At 37.9% G+C, this 20,178-nt stretch overlaps 1 protein-coding gene across 2 annotated transcripts in view; it reads left to right on the forward strand.

Moving 5' to 3' along the window:
* Nucleotides 1-20,178, forward strand: part of dennd4c (DENN/MADD domain containing 4C) — a 122,626-nt gene that overhangs the window by 74,366 nt on the left and 28,082 nt on the right. For both annotated transcript variants that reach the window (XM_067431569.1, XM_067431635.1), the window contains exons 9-16: nucleotides 4,671-4,815; nucleotides 9,150-9,325; nucleotides 9,414-9,514; nucleotides 9,672-9,890; nucleotides 10,179-10,324; nucleotides 10,741-10,779; nucleotides 11,351-11,481; nucleotides 15,031-15,163. In XM_067431569.1, the coding sequence (XP_067287670.1) occupies nucleotides 4,671-4,815; nucleotides 9,150-9,325; nucleotides 9,414-9,514; nucleotides 9,672-9,890; nucleotides 10,179-10,324; nucleotides 10,741-10,779; nucleotides 11,351-11,481; nucleotides 15,031-15,163 (1,090 nt within the window). The remainder of the gene's footprint in view (nucleotides 1-4,670; nucleotides 4,816-9,149; nucleotides 9,326-9,413; nucleotides 9,515-9,671; nucleotides 9,891-10,178; nucleotides 10,325-10,740; nucleotides 10,780-11,350; nucleotides 11,482-15,030; nucleotides 15,164-20,178) is intronic.

Below are 20,178 nucleotides of genomic sequence, written 5' to 3' on the forward strand. Positions count from 1 at the left end.
ACTTTATTTATCCTTACGTTTGGGCACACACAGCTTGAGGAAAGATGTGCAGTAATAAAATAATCATGCTTTACACACACGAAACTCCTCCCAACTGGACTATCTGCCTTGTTTTCCGGCTACCGCTGAGTTCCCACGGGACTGCGCGAGATACAGCTAGCCGTCTAAAACTGTTTAGATGAATTTAAACAATGGCTAAACTCATCTCGTTGTCATGTAAGCGTCCTGTTCATGTTGGACAGACATTTTAATTGCATTTTGTGTCTGTTAAGAGGCACAAAGACACCCTTTATGTCTATGCCCCCAAAGCTGCCATTTTAGCTGAGTGGGGGCTCTGGGCATTAACTGTAATAACTCCGTGTTGCAAGCACCAATCCGGTTAGTTTTTATTTATTTTTTATAGTCTGTACTCACAAAGGTATAACAATCAAGATAAACTTAAAAATTCCCCGGAGTTGTCCCTTAACTTCCATTGTATGGGCGAAATAAAAAGAAACATGGCTTTGACAATGGTCTTCTCTGACCACTTACAGTGTATCCAGAAAGTATTCACAGTGCTCCCCTATATATAAGGAAAATTATATATATATATATATATATATATATATATATATATATATATATATATATATATATATATATATATATATATATATATATATATATATATATATATATATATATTAAAAAAAACACTTCTGTGGTCATCACTATCTTCCTGCATTAGGACCATCTGGATGGCAAAAATATTGCTAGTAGAACCTCAAAAGTAATTGGAATCAAAAAACAACTATTGACCATGCCCAAAAAGTTGAAAAGGAAAGTTTTGAGTGAGGAAAAGAAGGGTTCAGTTCTGGCTTTACTGGCAGAGTGATACAGTGAGTGTGGGGTTGCTTCCATTTTTAGAATTTCAAAGATGGTGGTTCATAAGAACAAGGTCAAGCATCAGACATTGTGGACAACAAAGCTACAGACCGGCAGAGGGCAAAAACGACTCTCCACTGACCAGAATGGCCATTAACTCATGAATGTCACTCAACAACTGTAGGATGACATCAAGTGACCTACAAAAAGAATGGCAAAAGGAAGCTGGGGTGAAGTGCACGGCGAGGGCGGTTACTGTTCTGTTCAAAGCTAGAAAAAAGCCATTCATCAATGAGAAGAAAAGAAGAGCTAGGCTGAGGTTTGCAAGAGACCATAAGGATTAGACTGTAGAGGACTGGAGTAAGGTCATCTTCTCTGATGAGTCCAATTTTCAGCTTTGTCCAACACCGGGTCGTCTAATGGTTAGACTAGGACCTGGAGAGGCCTACAAGCCACAGTGTCTCGCACCCACTGTGAAATTTGGTTGAGGATCGGTGATGATACAGTTGACCATAACATCCTCCTTCACCGTTTACATTTCACCATTGGTCTCTCTGACTCGGTCCACAACTGGTTTTCTTCTTATCTCACTGGGAGAACTGAATATGTTGCGTTAGGAGAAGCTACATCCCTGTCACACAATGTCACCTGCGGTGTCCCTCAAGGCTCTGTGCTCGGACCCACCCTGTTCATACTCTACATACTCCCCCTTGGCCGTCTCATCAACCGGCATGGGATTTCTTTTCACTGCTATGCTGATGACACTCAACTTTACTTTAGGACAAGTTCATCTCCCTCTGCTGACCTCACACCATCCACTTTGATCACTTGCCTGGATGAGATAAAGGCGTGGATGAAGCAAAACTTTCTGCAGCTAAACAGCTCCAAGACTGAAGCTATCCTAGTCGGCACTCCACTTCAGGTCCAGAAGTCCGTTATCACCAGCATTGCTTTCTCTGATCAGGTCATTCCTCTTTCCACTTCAGTCACCAATCTGGGGGTCAGAATGGAATCACAGCTTACTTTTGAAGCGCACATCAAACACCTGTGTAAGACCTCCTTCTTCCACCTCAGAAACATTGCCAAACTTCGTCCCATTCTATCACTGGCTGATGCGGAGAAGCTTGTCCATGCCTTTATCTCCTCCAGGCTGGACTACTGCAATGTGTTCCTTATCGGCATCCCTAGCAAAAATCTCCAGAGGCTGCAGTGTATTCAGAACAGCGCTGCTAGGATCCTCATGAGGGTGCGCAAATACGACCATATCACCCCCATTCTAAAATCACTCCACTGGCTTCGTGTCGTTCAGGATCGAGTACAAGATTTCTCTCCTTACCCACCAGTGCATCCATGGTGATGCTCCCTCCTATCTCAAGGAACTCCTCACCACACAAACAGCCACTCGTAACCTCCGCTCTGTTTCGCTGTATCGCCTCAAAACTCCCACAGCCAATCTCCGTACTATGGGGGATCGGGCATTCTGCTCTGCAGCCCCCAGTCTGTGGAATGCTCTCCCTGACCACCTGCGGACTCCACAGACTATAGATGCTTTTAAGCGTGGTCTTAAAACCCACCTTTTTAGCAGAGCTTTTAATTGACTTGCTACTTGTTTAATTTATTTTATTTTATTTTTCAGTTTTATTTATTTATTGTTGTTGATTGTTTTGTTTTTTTAATTCTGTAGCACTTTGAGATTTTGTTTAATATAAAGTGCATTATAAATACAATTTATTATTATTATGATGATGATTTGGGGGTGCTTCAGCAAGGCTGAAATCGGGCCGATTTGTCTTTGTGAAGGATGCATGACTCAAACCACGTACAAGGTTGTCTTGGAAGAAAACTTGCTTCCTTCTGCTCGGACAATGTTCCCCAACTCTGAGGACTGGTTTTTCCAGCAGGACAATGCTCCATGCCACATAGCCAGGTCGATCTAGGTGTGGATGGAGGACCACCAGATTAAGAACCTGTCAAGGCCAGCCTAATCTCCAGACCTGAACCCCATTGAAAACCTCAAGCCTAGAGTGAAATCATTATGCACATTAACAATGATTTGGGACAAAAATAATGTAATATAATTTAATGGAAAACTGTGAGTGGCACCACAGAATGTTCAACAGCTCTGGTTTTTGTACAGTGCGAGAACCCCTTTAGTCATATTATTTTGTATCTTCTATCCAACACAAATATTCTCTTAATATTTAATGTTAAAATTAACAATTACACCGCCATACATATAAATGCCTCTTTCAACAAGAGATAAAAATAAATGTCAGTCAACATTAAACTGCCAGTAGCAAATCAAATTTTGAGGTGGCACCCAGTGTGGCCAATCAGATGTCAGTCCCCACCCCAGTGTCTCCACCACTGAACAGACCTAGTTCCAGAATAACTGAACTAGTAATGACCTGCACTTTTAAAGCATTTATTTATCTTTGTTAATGTTAACTAATGAACGTTATTGTAAAGTGTTACCATTATTACAGTATCAACTGAGGGTGCTTTTGCTTGCATTTGAGGGTGCTTAGCACCGTAGAACTGGGCCTGCCACTGAAGTTCCTGTAAGGCACCTTTAAATTCTATCAAAAGCATTGCTTTAACACATTAAATGATTTGGGAGAAGACTGTTGGGCAAGACATTGCATGAGTGTAGACTTTAAAATAGGCCTACTGTACATGTTAATATAGTCTTATGAATGAAACATTATGCATGTTAACATGAGACAGTTAACATGATAAAATTGCTTATTAACCTTGTCTGTGCAGTCATAGCCAGTAATCCTGGTACCTTTTACACAATACATAACTATTCACAAATGACTGATGACATGGAGCAAACTCCAAACACCGAAATTACATTGGCAGCACTTAATCAGAAGTTCATCCTAGAACAGTATTTTCACTGTTAATGCCTGTTTACACTAAGGTTGATAACTATAATGAAAACTATAACTATAATGTTTTAATAATCATTAGAATTTAATGGAAAAGGGATATTCATATCACAACAATAACGATAATGACATGGAAGAACGATATCATCATGTCATCACTTTCAGAATGATTTTTAGATTGAAATCTACCTTTAAAGAAATCAACCATTTCAAGCTGCTGACGATATAACTGCAACTTATGTTATTGTGTTGGTAGCTCTAGTATAGTTATTGTCCTTGGTGTGAACGGGCCATTAAATAGATCATATAATGCTGCTGTCCTTAACTTTTTTTGTGTTCAAGATTTACAAAAATTATATAATAAAGAATGTACAACATGAATCCATTTTCCAAACCATGCTTTTTTTCTAACCCTGAAACTTTATGGTACACTTACAATAAGTGTTTATATTGGGACTTTTTCAGAATGGCCTGGTAGGAACCGCTGCGGAGGAGCACAGTCCCTGCGTGACTTGTGATAGATATAAACAGAGAGAAGTAGCTCTGTCTGCAGTGTTCTTCCACAAGATGCATGCAGTTCTGTTTATCAACCACTAGAGCTCAAAAATGTACAGACTGCAGCTTTAATCAAAATTACAACTAAAATAACACACAAATTGATATATAACAAAAATGCCATCTAAATACACGTTTCTGTTTTTAAACCTTCTGGAGTGAATGAAAGAGTAATAATAGACTTTTAATTGTACTGTTTTCCTATAAGAAGAATGATCTAAACTTTATAAAAAAGTTTTGCCAATATGTCAATATGAAAAATGTCCATCACCAATTAAAACCACTTCTGTAAAATCAGCGATTGATATTTTGGTTACGTACACTCTCATTCTCTCTCTTCCTTTTCTCCATTCTCAGTGGAGCAGACTATAGTACACTGCTCATGAATCTGGGCCCAGAAAACTGTGCCACACTTCTACACTTTGTCCTGCTGGAAAGTAAGATCCTGTTGCACTCCCTGAGACCAGCTGTACTGACTGGAGTGGCTGAAGCTGTTGTGGCGGTGAGTGTTTGGTTAAAAAACAAAACAAAATTCCTTTGGGGTAAAGTCAAGAAACAGTTGGCCCACTGTTATACTTTTACAGTATTTCAAAGTAAAAACATTTGCTTTAATTTGTATGGAACATTCTAAAGATTCAGAATCAGGTACCCTTATAACCTGCACCTGACCGATAAAGAGTAGCACTTAACTATCCAATTAAATTTTCTGTTTGTTTGTTTAAAAAAAAAAAAGTGTGCACTGTGCTTGATTAACTGAGACTTCATACAGCACTTGCAGGTTGTTACCTTACTTGTTTTGTTGCTTCTATTGCTCTCCCATTTTTGTAAGTCGCTTTGGATAAAAGCAGCTGCTAAATGTGAATCACCAGGCTTGTGCAAAATTCAGAATTGGCCTCCATTCAATTCATTAGTTGGAATTTGAATTGAATTGACTCCGCCCCACAGGAAGTTGAATTGGAATGACAGGAAGTAGAATTAAATGGCAAATCAAAGAAATTACACAGTCACAAAACAGAAAGAATGTGTTGAATCTCACATACATTCAGTTTTAGGAAGGTTACTTTGGAAATGTAATCACTTACTGTTATACTGTACAGTAAGTTACCCATTATAAATGTGGTTTGGATTACTTTATCAATGCAAAGCAATTTACTTTTAATATGATTAGTAACTAAATAAATTACACATTTTACCACAGTAATACAACAATTACATTAATTTTGTAATTTAATAACACAATTTCATTACATGTATCTACACAGTAAAATATTACACAGTATCTACTTAAAAAAATTATGGTAACAATATTACACATAATATTTAAGTTGTTGTTATGATGAATTAAATATTAGTGGAATATGCTTTTTTAATTTAAGTTAACTTTGAATAAAATATATAAATTAGAGTAAATGGAAATAACCTGTTTATATTTGACTTTATGTTATTCAATTAATAGATTGTTTGATGCTGGCACAAGTAGAAACAAACTTGTTATTGCACTAGCATTAGCAAAGTTATTGCTTATTGAACAAAACAACATTCTTCATATTCATAATAATAATAATAATAATAATAATACTTCAGTTATTCACATCACAACCTAACCATAAGCTCTACTCTTCTGCACAATGGTAACGGTCAAAACTTCAACATAACAGAAATGATGTTGAACCGAACATATTTCAAATGTCAAACATAAATGAACATTATACATTTACAGATGTTTCCCTTCACTCAAAAACAAAAGCAAAGCATGCTGGGAACTAACAATGGTGTCTCTAAATAAGTTCCTCAATTCAAGCCTCAAAATTGCTTACATTTCAACAACTCAATGTTGTTTAATTAGTTTTGTTCCAATGTCATTTTCATTTCAAAGTAACAAAATAACACAAATATGTTGTAAATGCAGTTATAATTATTTCCAATGCAAAACTCACTGAGCAACACTGATGCATCTAATTCTCAATACCTCGTCAGATCTTTTATCATTTAGTCTGAAGATCTTTCCTGCAATACTAAAGATTCTGTCAACAGGTGCAGATGAAGCTGCTATGGCAAGATGGACATGTCTATGAATTTCTTTGAATTTTTCTTGAATTTCAATTCTGCTTCCTCTAATTCAAATCGTAATTCTATATCCTGTTTTTGACATCAATTCAAATTCATGAATTAAATTGGAATTTGGGAGTCATTCTCAATTCAATCCTGAATTGTGCACAAGCCTGCTTATCACAGTGGTGGTGTGATGGAATTGCATGTTGCAAATTGCATTTAGCACAAAATCATTGCGCATGTAAATTCTTCTAAACCGCAGTTGCTCGGAAAGGGAATTAAAATGGTTGTTATATTATTAAATATGTATTATATTCTTATATTTGTTATATGTCAGGAATAATGTACATCCAGCTGGTTGTTATCGCAGAAAAAACACCATCAGAGTGATCAGGATCCCAACGCAAAGCAGAGGGGTCTTGTGTCACTCTGAAGGGGTTTATTCAGTGATAACAACCGGCTGGATCTACATTATCCCACTTATTACATGGCTACTTCTCTCAAGTAAATTAGACACAAAATATTGTCTTGAGTTTAAATATTTTATTAGCTCTTATGCAAAGATTCAGCAAAAAAAAAAACTTTCCAAACTGCTTTAAGCCTTTATCTATTGCTGAAGATTTGTTTTTAACATGCAGTGCCTTGCGAAAGTATCCGGCCCCCTTGAACTTTGCAACCTTTTGCCACATTTCAGGCTTCAAACATAAATGAAACTGTAATTTTTTTGTCAAGAATCAATAACAAGTGGGACACAATCATGAAGTGGAACGAAATTTATTGGATATTTCAAACTTTTTTAACAAATCAAAAACTGCAAAATTATTCGTCCCCTTAAGTTAACCCTTTGTAGCGCCACATTTTGCTGTGATTACAGCTGTAAGTCGCTTGGGGTATTTCTCTATCAGTTTTGCACATCGAGAGACTGAAATTTTTGCCCATTCCTCCTTGCAGAACAGCTCGAGCTCAGTGAGGTTGGATGGAGAGCGTTTGTGAACAGCAGTTTTCAGTTCTTTCCACAGATTCTTGATTGGATTCAGGTCTGGACTTTGACTTGGCCATTCTAACACCTGGATATGTTTATTTTTGAACCATTCCATTGTAGATGTTTTGGATCATTGTCTTGTTGGAAGACAAATCTCCGTCCCAGTCTCAGGTCTTTTGCAGACTCCAGGCTTTCTTCCAGAATGGTCCAGTGTTTGGCTCCATCCATCTTGCTATCAATTTTAACCATCTTCCATGTCCCTGCTGAAGAAAAGCAGGCCCAAACCATGATGCTGCCACCACCATGTTTGACAGTGGGGATGGTGTGTACAGGGTGATGAGCTGTGTTGCTTTTACGCCAAACATTACGTTTTGCATTGTTGCCAAAAAGTTCAATTTTGGTTTCATCTGACCAGAGCACCTTCTTCCACATGTTTGGTGTGTCTCCCAGGTGGCTTGTGGCAAACTTTAAACAACACTTTTTTCTTCTTGCCACTCTTCCAGAAAGGCCAGATTTGTGCAGTATACGACTGATTGTTGTCCTATGGACAGAGTCTCCCACCTCAGCTGTAGATCTCTGCAGTTCATCCAGAGTGATCATGGGCCTCTTGGCTGCATCTCTGATCAGTTTTCTCCTTGTATGAGCTGAAAGTTTAGAGGGACGGCCAGGTCTTGGTAGATTTGCAGTGACCTGATACTCCTTCCATTTTAATATTATCGCTTGCACAGTGCTCCTTGGGATGTTTAAAGCTTGGGAAATCTTTTTGTATCCAAATCCGGCTTTAAACTTCCCCATAACATTATCTCGGACCTGCCTGGTGTGTCCTTGTTCTTCATGATGCTCTCTGCACTTTAAACGGACCTCTGTGAATATCACAGTGCAGGTGCATTTATATGGAGACTTGATTACACACAGGTGGATTCTATTTATCATCATTAGTCATTTAGGTTAACATTGGATCATTCAGAGATCCTCACTAAACTTCTGGAGAGAGTTTGCTGCACTGAAAGTAAAGGGGCCGAATAATTTTGCACAGACAATTTTTCAGTTTTTGATTTGTTAAAAAAGTTTGAAATATCCAATACATTTCATTCCACTTCATGATTGTGTCCCACAAGTTGTTGATTGTTCACAAAAAAAGACAGTTTCATATCATTATGTTTGAAGCCTGAAATGTGGCAAAAGGTCGCAAAGTTCAAGGGTGCCGAATATTTTCGCAAGGCACTGTACATATTGAAATTAATGCTGAAAGTGTTAAGTTCACCCAAAAATGTTAATTAGCCCATGATTCACTCTCAAGTCATCATAGGTGTATATGACATTCTTCTTTCAGACAAATACAATCTGAGTTATATTTAAAAAGGCCTGGCTAATGTTAATCCAAGCAGTAATTATAGCTGTTTTTGAAGTCCATAAAAAATGCAGCTGTCCATCAAATAACGTGCTCCACACGGCGCTGATAGGTTAATAAAGGCCTTCTGATTCGAATCGATGCATTTGTGTAAGAAAAATATCAAAATGTAAAAAATGTATAAAGTAAACCCTTGGAGTCTTTCATTGTAACCCATGACACCACAAGATGGCGTCAGACAGTCAACGACAGGTTTAAGCATATAACTAGGTACCAGTCAAGATTACTAGTAGTACCCGGATGAGCGGTGTGTTATTCATTTTGGTGATTGTTATCTGGGAATTACATACCACTGAAATGCAAGAATGACCAATCAGAATCAAGTATTCCACAGAACCGTGTAATAATATTGAATAAATAGGATATCATCATCATTATCATCTCCTTTCAGATGATTTTCCCATTCCAGTGGCAGTGTCCATATATCCCTCTTTGCCCTCTGTCTCTGGCGGGGGTCCTCAATGCACCATGTCCCTTCATTGTGGGCGTTGACTCTAGATACTTTGACCTCTATGATCCCCCACCCGATGTGGTCTGTGTGGACTTGGACACCAACACTATATACTTGTGAGCACCCTCAATTTATACAATTTAACATTTGGGAATTTACTGCTTTTGTAAGGCATGCTTAATGTTTGCAATGTGTTTATTTTAGGTTTGATGAAAAAAGACACAGTAACTGGAAGAATCTCCCAAAGAAGCCCTGTAAGAGTCTTATCAACTCTCTAGGAAACCTGCACCAGCAGCTTGCCACTGGTAAGATATCCTTTCACCTTATTTATTATTATACGCTTCATTATTTACTGAAAATATTACCCTCTGCGGCATCTCTCAAATATATGAAAATTATATCCAGTAAAATAGCCATCATTAGGATTTGGCCTATTAAAAATTAGCATTTGTTTCCATAAAGTTCGGCGTGCAGCACTTGAAGGCTTGGCGGTGGAGATGACCCCTATCGAGGCGGACTTCACGTGGCATAAAAAAAAGACTGAGCTGGAGATGGAGATCCAAGAGGTGTTCCTGCGTTTTATGGCCTCTATACTGAAGGGCTACCGAACCTACCTCAAACCCATTACACAGGCACCTTCTGATAAAGCTACTGCTGCAGACTCACTCTATGACCTGCAAGGTAACAGAATAATAGTTCCAGAATAGTTGCCCTGTGTAGTAACATTAGATCTTGTGTTTGTGTCTGTATTCTAGATAGCATTTGATTGACTTATCTTTTACTCATTTTGTCCAAACTGTCTGGTCCGTTTGTTTCTGTAGTTGAACTACATTTTAGGACTAAGCTTGCATACAGATGGTCTCAAAAGACATGAACTAAAATTCATAGGAAGACATGTCTCTGTATTTTCCTGTGTAAAGTGAGCTTGTCTAACTGGTCATTGAGTAAGGCGGATGTCTCTTCCTTTAGGATTCTTAAAGAGTAGAGACCGTGCTCATCAGAAGTTTTACTCTCAGCTCACCAAGACTCAGATCTTCATCCGCTTCATCGAGGAATGTACTTTTGTCAGTGACAAAGACACCGGCCTGGCTTTCTTTGATGACTGCATTGGAAAAGTATGATTTGCAAAAAATTTTGCACATATGCAGAATCATATTCTGTAATATAATACAATAAACTAATAAGTATTTTTGTTATTATTGATAAATGCTTGGGTATTATTACTGGTGCTCATACTTGCTAATGCTACAATTTTTGCCTGATGGATAATAAAATGACCTGCAAGGTTCCATAGATTTTCATTGAAAGAGAACCATGGCTACTGCCTTGACCATCCACCATCATACAGACTTTTCCAGAGGGAAGCACCGCTCACGTTTCCTTAAGAAAAATAAATAAAAAATCTAGCTATGAAAATTTTTTGAAGTATTTAAGTTACTGAAGCACTTATAGGAAACTTATCTCCCAATAGGTAGAACAGAGGATGTAGAGTTTCCTTTGATTGAATTTGTTTCCCACATCTCTCTTTCAGCTTTTTCCTTCCGACAAAGGACCGGACAAGGGTACAAAGGTGAGCCATTCCTTTCAGGAATGTGTTACTGTGTCATGCTTGATATCAGATTAGTTGTTACACCCAATGTAAGGCAAAGCAAAGAAAAACACAAACAGCCCAGGTTATGTTTAGAGTATAAACTATGATGGCAGCAGATGGAGTTGATGATGAATGTGGCCTCTGTTTTACTGTCCTCAGAGCTGTTTTGGAAGGGAAGTTTTAGTCTTAGATCTACAGTTAAAGGAAATGTTGGAACAGATGGCCATTACTCTTCATGCACTGAGCAACTGGTTAAGTGGAGTAAATAATTTACTCTGCCATCTGCTGTTGGCTGAATTGGCACATCATGTATCTAAACACTCTTAGCATGGGAATAATATGGAGAGAGTAATGGAAAGTTCCAAGAACTGTCTGCAGGCTGATGGATAACACAAGCCAAAATGCTTTGTTAAAAGGAAAAGCAAAAAAGCAAACACATTATGGTTTAAAAACATTACGGGAGGTTCATGCATAATACCCTTTTGAAAGTTGTAAATTAGACATATTAAATGACAGAACCTATAATGTTAACTGTAACTGCATTGCACAGGTCGAAGGTGAGTCATCTGAGGACACCAGGCTGATGGAACTAGATGAGTCGCAGAAGAGCGAGCACACAGTCTTCGTCATGCCTCCTGAACCCCCTCCGGATGATGGTCCTGACCCCCCTCCCAAATACAGGTGCACACACATAGGGTTGTCCTAATACCAACATTTCAGTAGCAATGTCACTGAAATCCCATGAGTCATAATACCAGGTTCTAGCCTCTGAGTTTCCAGACCAAACATCTTGATGTGGGTCTGGCTTGTCAGGCTAACCAGGTTCAGTACCAGAGCAAAAAATTAATATGCTTTGCACCAGTGGTTCTCAGCCTGCGGCCTGTCACGAATGCAAATGAGGCCCAAGATATGCTGACCACATTTAACAAGTAAATTACAGTTTTACAATTTTTTTGTATTAAACAAAACTAAGTTTAAACTACAATGTTTTTTGTCATATAAAATAATTTTAGTGATTATATTAAGGCTGAACGATACATCAAATTTTCATCGTCATCGTAAGAGCTATTTTCCCCACATTTGTTTTATTCAAAGACAGATGTTTTTGTTGAGTTTACAAGAAAATATTTTAAAAGAAGGGGAAACTGAACGTTAATTTTTTATAGTCATAATCAGGGGCGTCCCGTGCCTATTGGCGAAAAATAAATTCCCTATTTAAAGTTATCAATCAATTACAACAAGCATATTGGTGAGGACACTCATTTACACAGCATACACACCGGGACATTTGACTGCACATTAATTAATCCTTCTTGCAATCGCAATGCAATGGACTAGGGCCTGCATTAAACCTTTTAAAAGGGCGCTATTAAGCTGTTTAAACTGTCATATACAATAAAAGAGCCTGCATAGGGACAGGACATAAAACATGAAAAACCTGCCTACCTTACCAGAGCATGCGAGCGAAGCGGACCAGTATGAACCACTTACCGATGCACGCTCAAATCCTGCTCAGACAAAATTAATCTGTAGCCTAGTATACTTGTTGTAGCCATTAAAACATGTAGACCTGTTTAGTTTCATATTTTTAAATAGTATAATTTTATCAATTAACAAAATCTCTAGGTTCACGCATTTCAAAGATCGTCTTTAATTGTAAGTGCGCAACGGTGTTTTGCCTAGAGTGGCAATTAAGCTTGTACTGGCCCTCATTGTGTGCAATTTATTCTATATATATATATATATATATATATATATATATATATATATATATATATATATATATATCTCAGAATTCTGACTTTATATCAAGGCAATTAAGATATATAAAAAACATAATTCTGAGATAAAAAGTTGCTATTACTCTTTTCATTTTTTTATTTAATGGCAAAAATAGGCTTCCATAAAAATCAACAAATCTTAAGCATATTCTTAAATTTATAATCCCACAACACTCATATAAAGCAATGTATACTATCAAATCTCAACTTTTTGATGAATCTCAACAAAAATGGTTTAATGATTTGTAAAGGATGAATCACTGTTTGGCCATCTGGGATTTCGGTATAAAAATTGGTTAGGATAGGAAGGTTAGGATTGTGAGTTTAGTACAGATTTGAGTGTACTTATTGACCGAATAATGTCTTCATCCAGCTGAATTCGGTTAATTTAACTTTTGTTCTCATAGTATCTGTCAAATCAATAATACTACTGATTTTTTAATAGACTTAATTGAATGGTCAGACAGTTGTAGTAACACCAGTCAGAGAATAAATCATGACACAACACAATTTATTAGTCAGGTAAATGATGTATTTTTCCTAATGGAGATTTGAACTAGCAGTTGGAATTTGCAATAGGATCTTAGACCTGGGGAGTTCACACCCTCTTAGGGAACATGAGGCAATTTGCTTGCAAGAGCCTGAAAAGGCACATATTTTGCAATAGCCAAAGTATCCCTAAACTATCAAGTCTTTATTATGATTTAGGCTACAATGATGATCATTCTGTAAAAAATCAATCACGTGCATTTAAGCAGAACAATATATTTTGCTTTAACTATTTTGAGTAAACCAATTGAAGGGAAGGAAGTGGGGGAGAACTAATGAGAAGAAAGGCGAGGAGAGAAAGATGTTTTCTTGCATCTTCACTGCGGGATGTGGAGATAGTTTGTTAATTTGCTGTTCTGAACATCAAAGTATCTGAGGTTCTTCCAGCATTACAGAAGTATAATGGTTGTTGTGGCTGGAGAAATAAACATAAATACAAAACAAACACCCACGAGGGGGCAAAACATAATAAAACATAAACCAAAAACATACCAACAGAAGTCACAGGGGAACGGGAGACGTAGACAGTACAATGATCCGACAAAGACTGACAAACACTAGGAGCTTATAAAAGGGAACAAATGAGGCAGGGACCGAGGGAACACAGGTGGGAGAAATCAAACACTAATTAGATATCAAGGGGGGAGGGATGAGACAATGAAAGAAGCACAATGGCCATACTGACAAAACCCACATTTGCACACAAGACAGGACAGGCATGTGACAGTAACTGTTGTAATACCGTTACCCTTTATTTGCAGCTCTGTGGTTACTCATTTTCAAGGCAAATTGTTTGTTGGAAATTTATTTGTGGCTGCCTTTCACTTGCCCCTACACCTCCCTCAGCCCTAAACAGATCTAACGCACCTTTTTCCATTAGCACAAGCCCATAATCTATTTCCATGCATCTGTTGACTCATTGAGTGCCTCTCTGCCACTCACAGTTCAGCCTTGAGACTGGCCAAGCACTTTTTGCAATATAATAGCCCCCTCTTTTCTGTCATTCTCTAGAGATCTCTAGAGCTCATGCAACCTTGTTTTCTGTACCGTATTCCAAGGTTGTTTTCATGGTATTGTGTGTTGTGTTGCAATTATAGGCGTAGCAGGAAGACACAAAGATGTTCATATTGTAACTAAGTTTGTGAAATGTCTACAGAATGTAAGATGTTCAATGTTGTAAAAAAAGGACCATAAATATCAACGTCAGGTAGCACTTTACAGTCCTCTTCTCCATGTACTTACTATGTACTTATGATAGTTATTACAATAACTGTTTAATAACTAAGTACTAACCCTGAACCTACCCCTAGACCTAACCTTAAGCCATTTAGTTACCTTATAATAATCTGTACTTTCTTAGGTAAGTACACTGTAACTACATGCAAGCCTACGTACTGCAAAATAGTAATAATCAAGCAGCAAAACCCAGATATACAACAACATCCAAACTCTAGTCTCAACCTGCTAATACCTGAAAAAGCTGTCATCAAGGTTATTTTCAACCTTAACATTGCAAATGCTCAACATGCTTTTATTCACTGGTTTCACCTCTGACATTCACATAATGCGTTCATAATCATTTTGTATAAGAGCAAAGGTCAATAAAGATTTGTCTAGTCATAATTATTGAAATTATCATTTCAGAAGATGAACACCCTGTGTTTACTTAATTGTGGCATTATGATAAAAGAGAACTAAAACATAAAAAAGTGGCACTTTCATACAATGTGACTTTTTACCATCTGAAAAAAAAGGTATACTGTCTGTGGTATTGTGTTTCTGTTTGTACTGTACTGACTAGACTTTTTAACATTTTATTTTTCTATTTAACATTTTGTGATTTATGTTTGCACTAAAAAAAATTCTCTGCTCTAATTATGAGTCATCTGTGTTTCCACAGTTACAAGAATTTTCCTTGTTTACGTTTGGAGTTGTTTGATCGTCCGCGACAGCTGAGGCCAGCGCCAAGTACAAGAACTGCAGGGGCCAGTGTGTCCAGCAGCCCTGCCCTGCTGGCCAAAAGAACCAAACAGGTGACGATTATTTTACAGGATGTTATAGTAGACTACTAGAAATTCTGAAATTGGATCAATTATATGGTCTAAACTCTGACTTTTCCAGGATGTTATAGTAGACTACTAGAAATTCTGAAATTAGATCAATTATATGGTCCAAACTCTGACTTTTCCAGCTTATAATTTGCACTACAGATTTTCATTACATTTACACAGGAGTCTTAAAATGTAAAAAGTTACTAAAAAAGTCTTAATGCAAGACTTATGGCAAAACATGTGACATTGATTTTAAATTCAAACCTTTAAAAGTACAACTGTTGAAGGTGCACTATGTAGTATTTTTGCAGTAAAATCTCCAAAAACCACTAGGCCAGTGTTATATATTTTGTTCAGTTGACTTACAATATCCCAAATGTTTCCAACTATTTGTAAATTGTGAGAAAATTGCTATTTTAACTACGGACCGGGATGTTTCAGCATAGCGTTTGAGCCAGTCAAAAAAAGCATATCTGTGTTACCCTCAGTTTTACTCTGCAGAAGCGCTTTTCTCTTAGCAGTGTGAACAAGTCACAGCAGCGCCGAGCGACGTCAGAGTAACGTCATAACATCATTTTAAACACACTTAAATGTATCTAATATGATAAACAGAGCTGCTTTTTATAATCATGACCGGAAAAAGCGGAAGTGCGGGCGCCCGGCGACTGTGTCCCGTCTCGTCATAATAAAAGTAAAGCGACTCGGTACTCGCGAGCCGTGTGTTTATATAACAATCGCTCCAGCGGCCATGCTCAGCTCCACAACACTCGGTCCTGCTCTGCTTTACACTACAGTAACGTTAATAACCGCATCCATGAACACGATTTCTGCCCGAGTCCTATTTTCCACCGGCTGTGAGGTGAAGACCACATGACCACACTTTTGCATCATCAAACTACGCCTTTGTTTAGAATTGGTGCCCTCCAGCTGGTCTGATTCTGCCTGCGTGAGCTTCATAGACTGTGGTGAGCTCTCAACCAAAGATGTGCTGAAGCTACACAAGGACCGCCCTTCTCATTTCCATGTTGCACACTGAAAAAGAAAAAGAAATCAATCAATCGATTAATAAATGTAAAAATAAATACATGAGGAAAAAATAAATGTAAAAAATAAATGAACGCATAAATATAAAAATAAATATAAAAATAAATGTTAAATTTAATTAAAAAAATAAATAAAAGTTAAAAAGATATATTTTTATAAAAGCAGAAAATAAAAAAATAATTATTTTTAATTTGTGCAGGTTTGGTCCTCCATTGGAAAGTTGCATAGTGCACCTTTAAGAAATATTACAGATAAAATAAATAAATCAATAATAATAATAATAATAATAATAATAATACATTTTATTTATAATGTGCTTTTCTTAAACCCAAAGCGCTACAGTTAAATAACAATAATACAAAAACGATAAAACAACAATAGCAGTACAACAAATGATTAGAAAAAAACAGTCTCAAACAAATGTTTTAATCAACTTTTTAAAATGATCCAACGTTGGTGCATTTCTAATGGGCAGAGGAAGCACATTCCATAGCTTGGGTGCTTTGTATGAAAAGGCTCTTTCCCCCATGGTCTTAAGCTTACATGAAGGCTGGTGAAGTGAGAGAGAGTTAGCAGAGCGAAGAGAGCGTGATGGAGTATAAGGACTGATGAGGTTACAAAGATACTCAGGTACAGTCCCATGAAGTGTCTTGTATGTTAAAATAAGAATTTTATAAAAATCAATTCTCACATTTATGGGAAGCCAGTGCAATTTTGAAAGAACCGGTGTAATGTGTTCACGAGGAGAAGTACGAGTGAGCACAGGAGCGGCAGAATTTTGAATATACTGAAGCTTGCTCAACAGTTTAGCTGGAAGTCCAGAGAACAAGGCATTGCAGTAATCTAACCTAGTTGTAATGAAGGCATGTATAAGCCTTTCTTTATCTGCAAAAGAGAGAAAAGGTCTTAATCGAGCTATGTTTCTCAAATGGAAAAATGCCGTTTTAGAGATGTTATATGTGTGCTTCAAATGTTAATTGTGGATCAAAAATGACACCAAGATTTCACACCTGTGAAGTAGGGATTACAGTGCAGGAATCAACAATCAAACTGATCTGCTCGGCTTTACGAGTAGCCGCCACTGTATCAATCTGCATTAATTACGTTTTGGAACCGTTCAGCTTCAGGAAGTTATTCTGCATCCAAATCCTGATCTCTGCTAGACAGCTTTGCAAAGCTATTAATGAGCAATGAACATCAGGACTAGTGTTGATGTAAATCTGCATATCATCCGTATAGCAGTGATACCCAAGACAATATTTCCTGATGATCTGCCCAAGTGAAAGCATATAAATGTTAAATAAAATTAGACCCAGTACTGAACCCTGAGGAACTCCCTGTTGAACAGGCACGGTATCTGATTTGTAGTTACCCAAGCCAACGAACTGGGCACGATTTGTTAAATAGGACCGAAACCAATTAAGCACAGCTCCAGAAAGACCTAACCAATTTTCCAGCCTGTACAGCAGAATAGAGTGACATATAGTGTCAAAAGCAGCACTGAGGTCTAATAAGACCAAAATACTGCATGCACCGGAATAAGCTACAATAAGGAGATCATTTACGACCCTATTTAAAGCGGTTTCAGTACTATGTCCTCTTCGAAACCCAGATTGAAAAGCTTCAAATAGACTGTTCAGTGCTAGGTGATTATTTAACTGAGTAGCCACAACACGCTCAAGAACTTTAGCCAATAATGGGAGGTTAGAAATAGGCCTGTAGTTGGACAAATCATAAACATCACAGCCAGTCTTCTTAGGGACTGGTGTAATGGCAGCTATTTTTAGTTCTGGTGGAACAATTCCAGAAGTCAATGATAAGTTCACAATTGAAGTCATAAAAGAGCAGATTGATGCGAGGCAGTTCATAATAACCGAGCAGGGAACCGGATCTAAAATACTGGTAGTAGAGTTCATGGACTTCACTGTACTTAAAATAAAATCATCTCCGACCGTTACAAAGTTCGAAAAGGTAGTGATTGGGGAATTTGAAGGCTGAGTATCAACTAGCTCAAGTTGAGCGACGGTGTTTAAAGAGCTATATATACCCTAAATCTTAAACATTAGTTGCAGCGTTACCAATAATGCTTGAATAATAGTTTTTCCGTGCAGTATTCAAAGCAGAATGGTAAACAGACTGTTGTTGTGTGTAAAGAAGCCTATGTACCGTCAAGACAGATTTTTTTGTATTTCCTTCCAGCAGCTTTCATTAAACGTAAATCTGGGGTAAACCATGGACAGGGTTTCCTAAAAGTGACAACCTGTTCTCGCACAGGTGCAGACTCAACCAGAAGGGAAGATAGCATGTAATTATAGTGCTGAACAGAGTTTGTAGTGGGAAGCCCAGAGACAGAAGTCGAAAAAAGAGTAAAGTTCATGTGCTTGATCCCGCGAATTTTCATAATATGCTCAGAAATGGATAGTGAAGACATAACCTTTATGTCAAAGGTAATAAGTCTATGGTCACTTATACTCATGTCAAAACTATCCAGAGATTGGATACCAATACCACCAGAACATACCACATCCAATATGTGGCCCAGCCTATGGGTCGGAAAAGTAACATGCTGTTTAAAGTCAAAACCATCCAAAATGTCCGAAAAGGTAGCAGTTTTGACACAATGTGGATTATCAATATGGAAATTGACGTCACCAGTCAAGACCATAGACGGACAGAGTGGACTAAGAAGTGTAAGCAACTCGGTAAACTCAGAAAAAAATAAAGGATTTGGTTTTGGTGGACGATAAATGAGCAGCACAAGAACAGGTGAAACACTATTGACTTTAAAAACCAGACATTCAAATGATGAAACAGTTGGAGCATCAACAACATCGAGTTGATAAGTTTGATGCAAATATCACAGCCAAGCCACCACCTTTACCGGAAGCTCGAGGCACGTCAATATATTTATATCCAGGTGGGGCACACGTGTTCAAATTAAGATCACTGAGGTTTCACTGAGACAAAGAATGTCAATTTTCCTGTCAAGGATAGTGTCAGTGATAAGTGCCATTTTATTGTTTATTGACCTCGTTTTGAAGTGAGAGAGTCATATAGTGCTACAGCACGCGTTCGTCGCGGGTCTCCGAGATAGCACTTCAGGATAGCGTAGGTTACCATGGCTGATTCCACGGCAACCAGAAGTACGACGCAGCGAGCACCTGCAGTTCGGCCAAAGTACAGTGACTCCAGCGCCGGCAGTAGAGCGACTCTGAGACGAGAGCCTCTATGATTGTAACTAGGCCGGCGGAGGAGCTGCATGGAACGCAAAGTTTGTATGACACTGATGTCTGGACGGCCGCGATGACTCCGAGATAAGAGTTTAGAGAGAGAGTACCTCAGCATGGTAATGTCCAGAAGTTCGGTCCACTGCTTAACGCTGGTTCCTGATAAAATGAAGACAGCGATAATCCAGGTGATCAGTCGCATGATGACATTCATGAGTTGTTATACAGCCACTGCACACAGAGAGCTTGACGCAACTCCAGCTTTTGATCTCACGCAGAGACAGTAGTAACAGTCAGCAGAGACAGTGCAGGTGAATCACGGCAAACAGATGACAAATCAGCAGCAGACAGACCAGGGGGAAAACACTTTGCAAAACTGGCTCAGATCAGGTAAATATGTAGAAGTCCAGCAGCAAGTTGAGACTCGAAGGAGTTTAAAATGATTCAGAAGACTTTAAAATGAAATAAAAGAATAAACAACTAAGATACGGCAGGAGAAGCAGCAGCCAAACGTGCACCAGCATCCTCTCCAGAACCGGAAGTGAAGATTAATTAAAATGTGTACATAGATGCCTCATTAAAATATTTTAAATAAACTTCACAACCTCACTAAACAACTAGTCATTTGTTAAATTATTAATGCATGTAAGTTGACATGTAAGACTTAGTATCTAGCTGAATCCATGACCTTTATGAGACCTTTAATAACTTACCCAGACACAGCTG

The sequence above is a fragment of the Pseudorasbora parva genome, chromosome 1 (genome assembly GCF_024679245.1).
Source record: "Pseudorasbora parva isolate DD20220531a chromosome 1, ASM2467924v1, whole genome shotgun sequence".
NCBI lineage: Eukaryota > Metazoa > Chordata > Actinopteri > Cypriniformes > Gobionidae > Pseudorasbora > Pseudorasbora parva.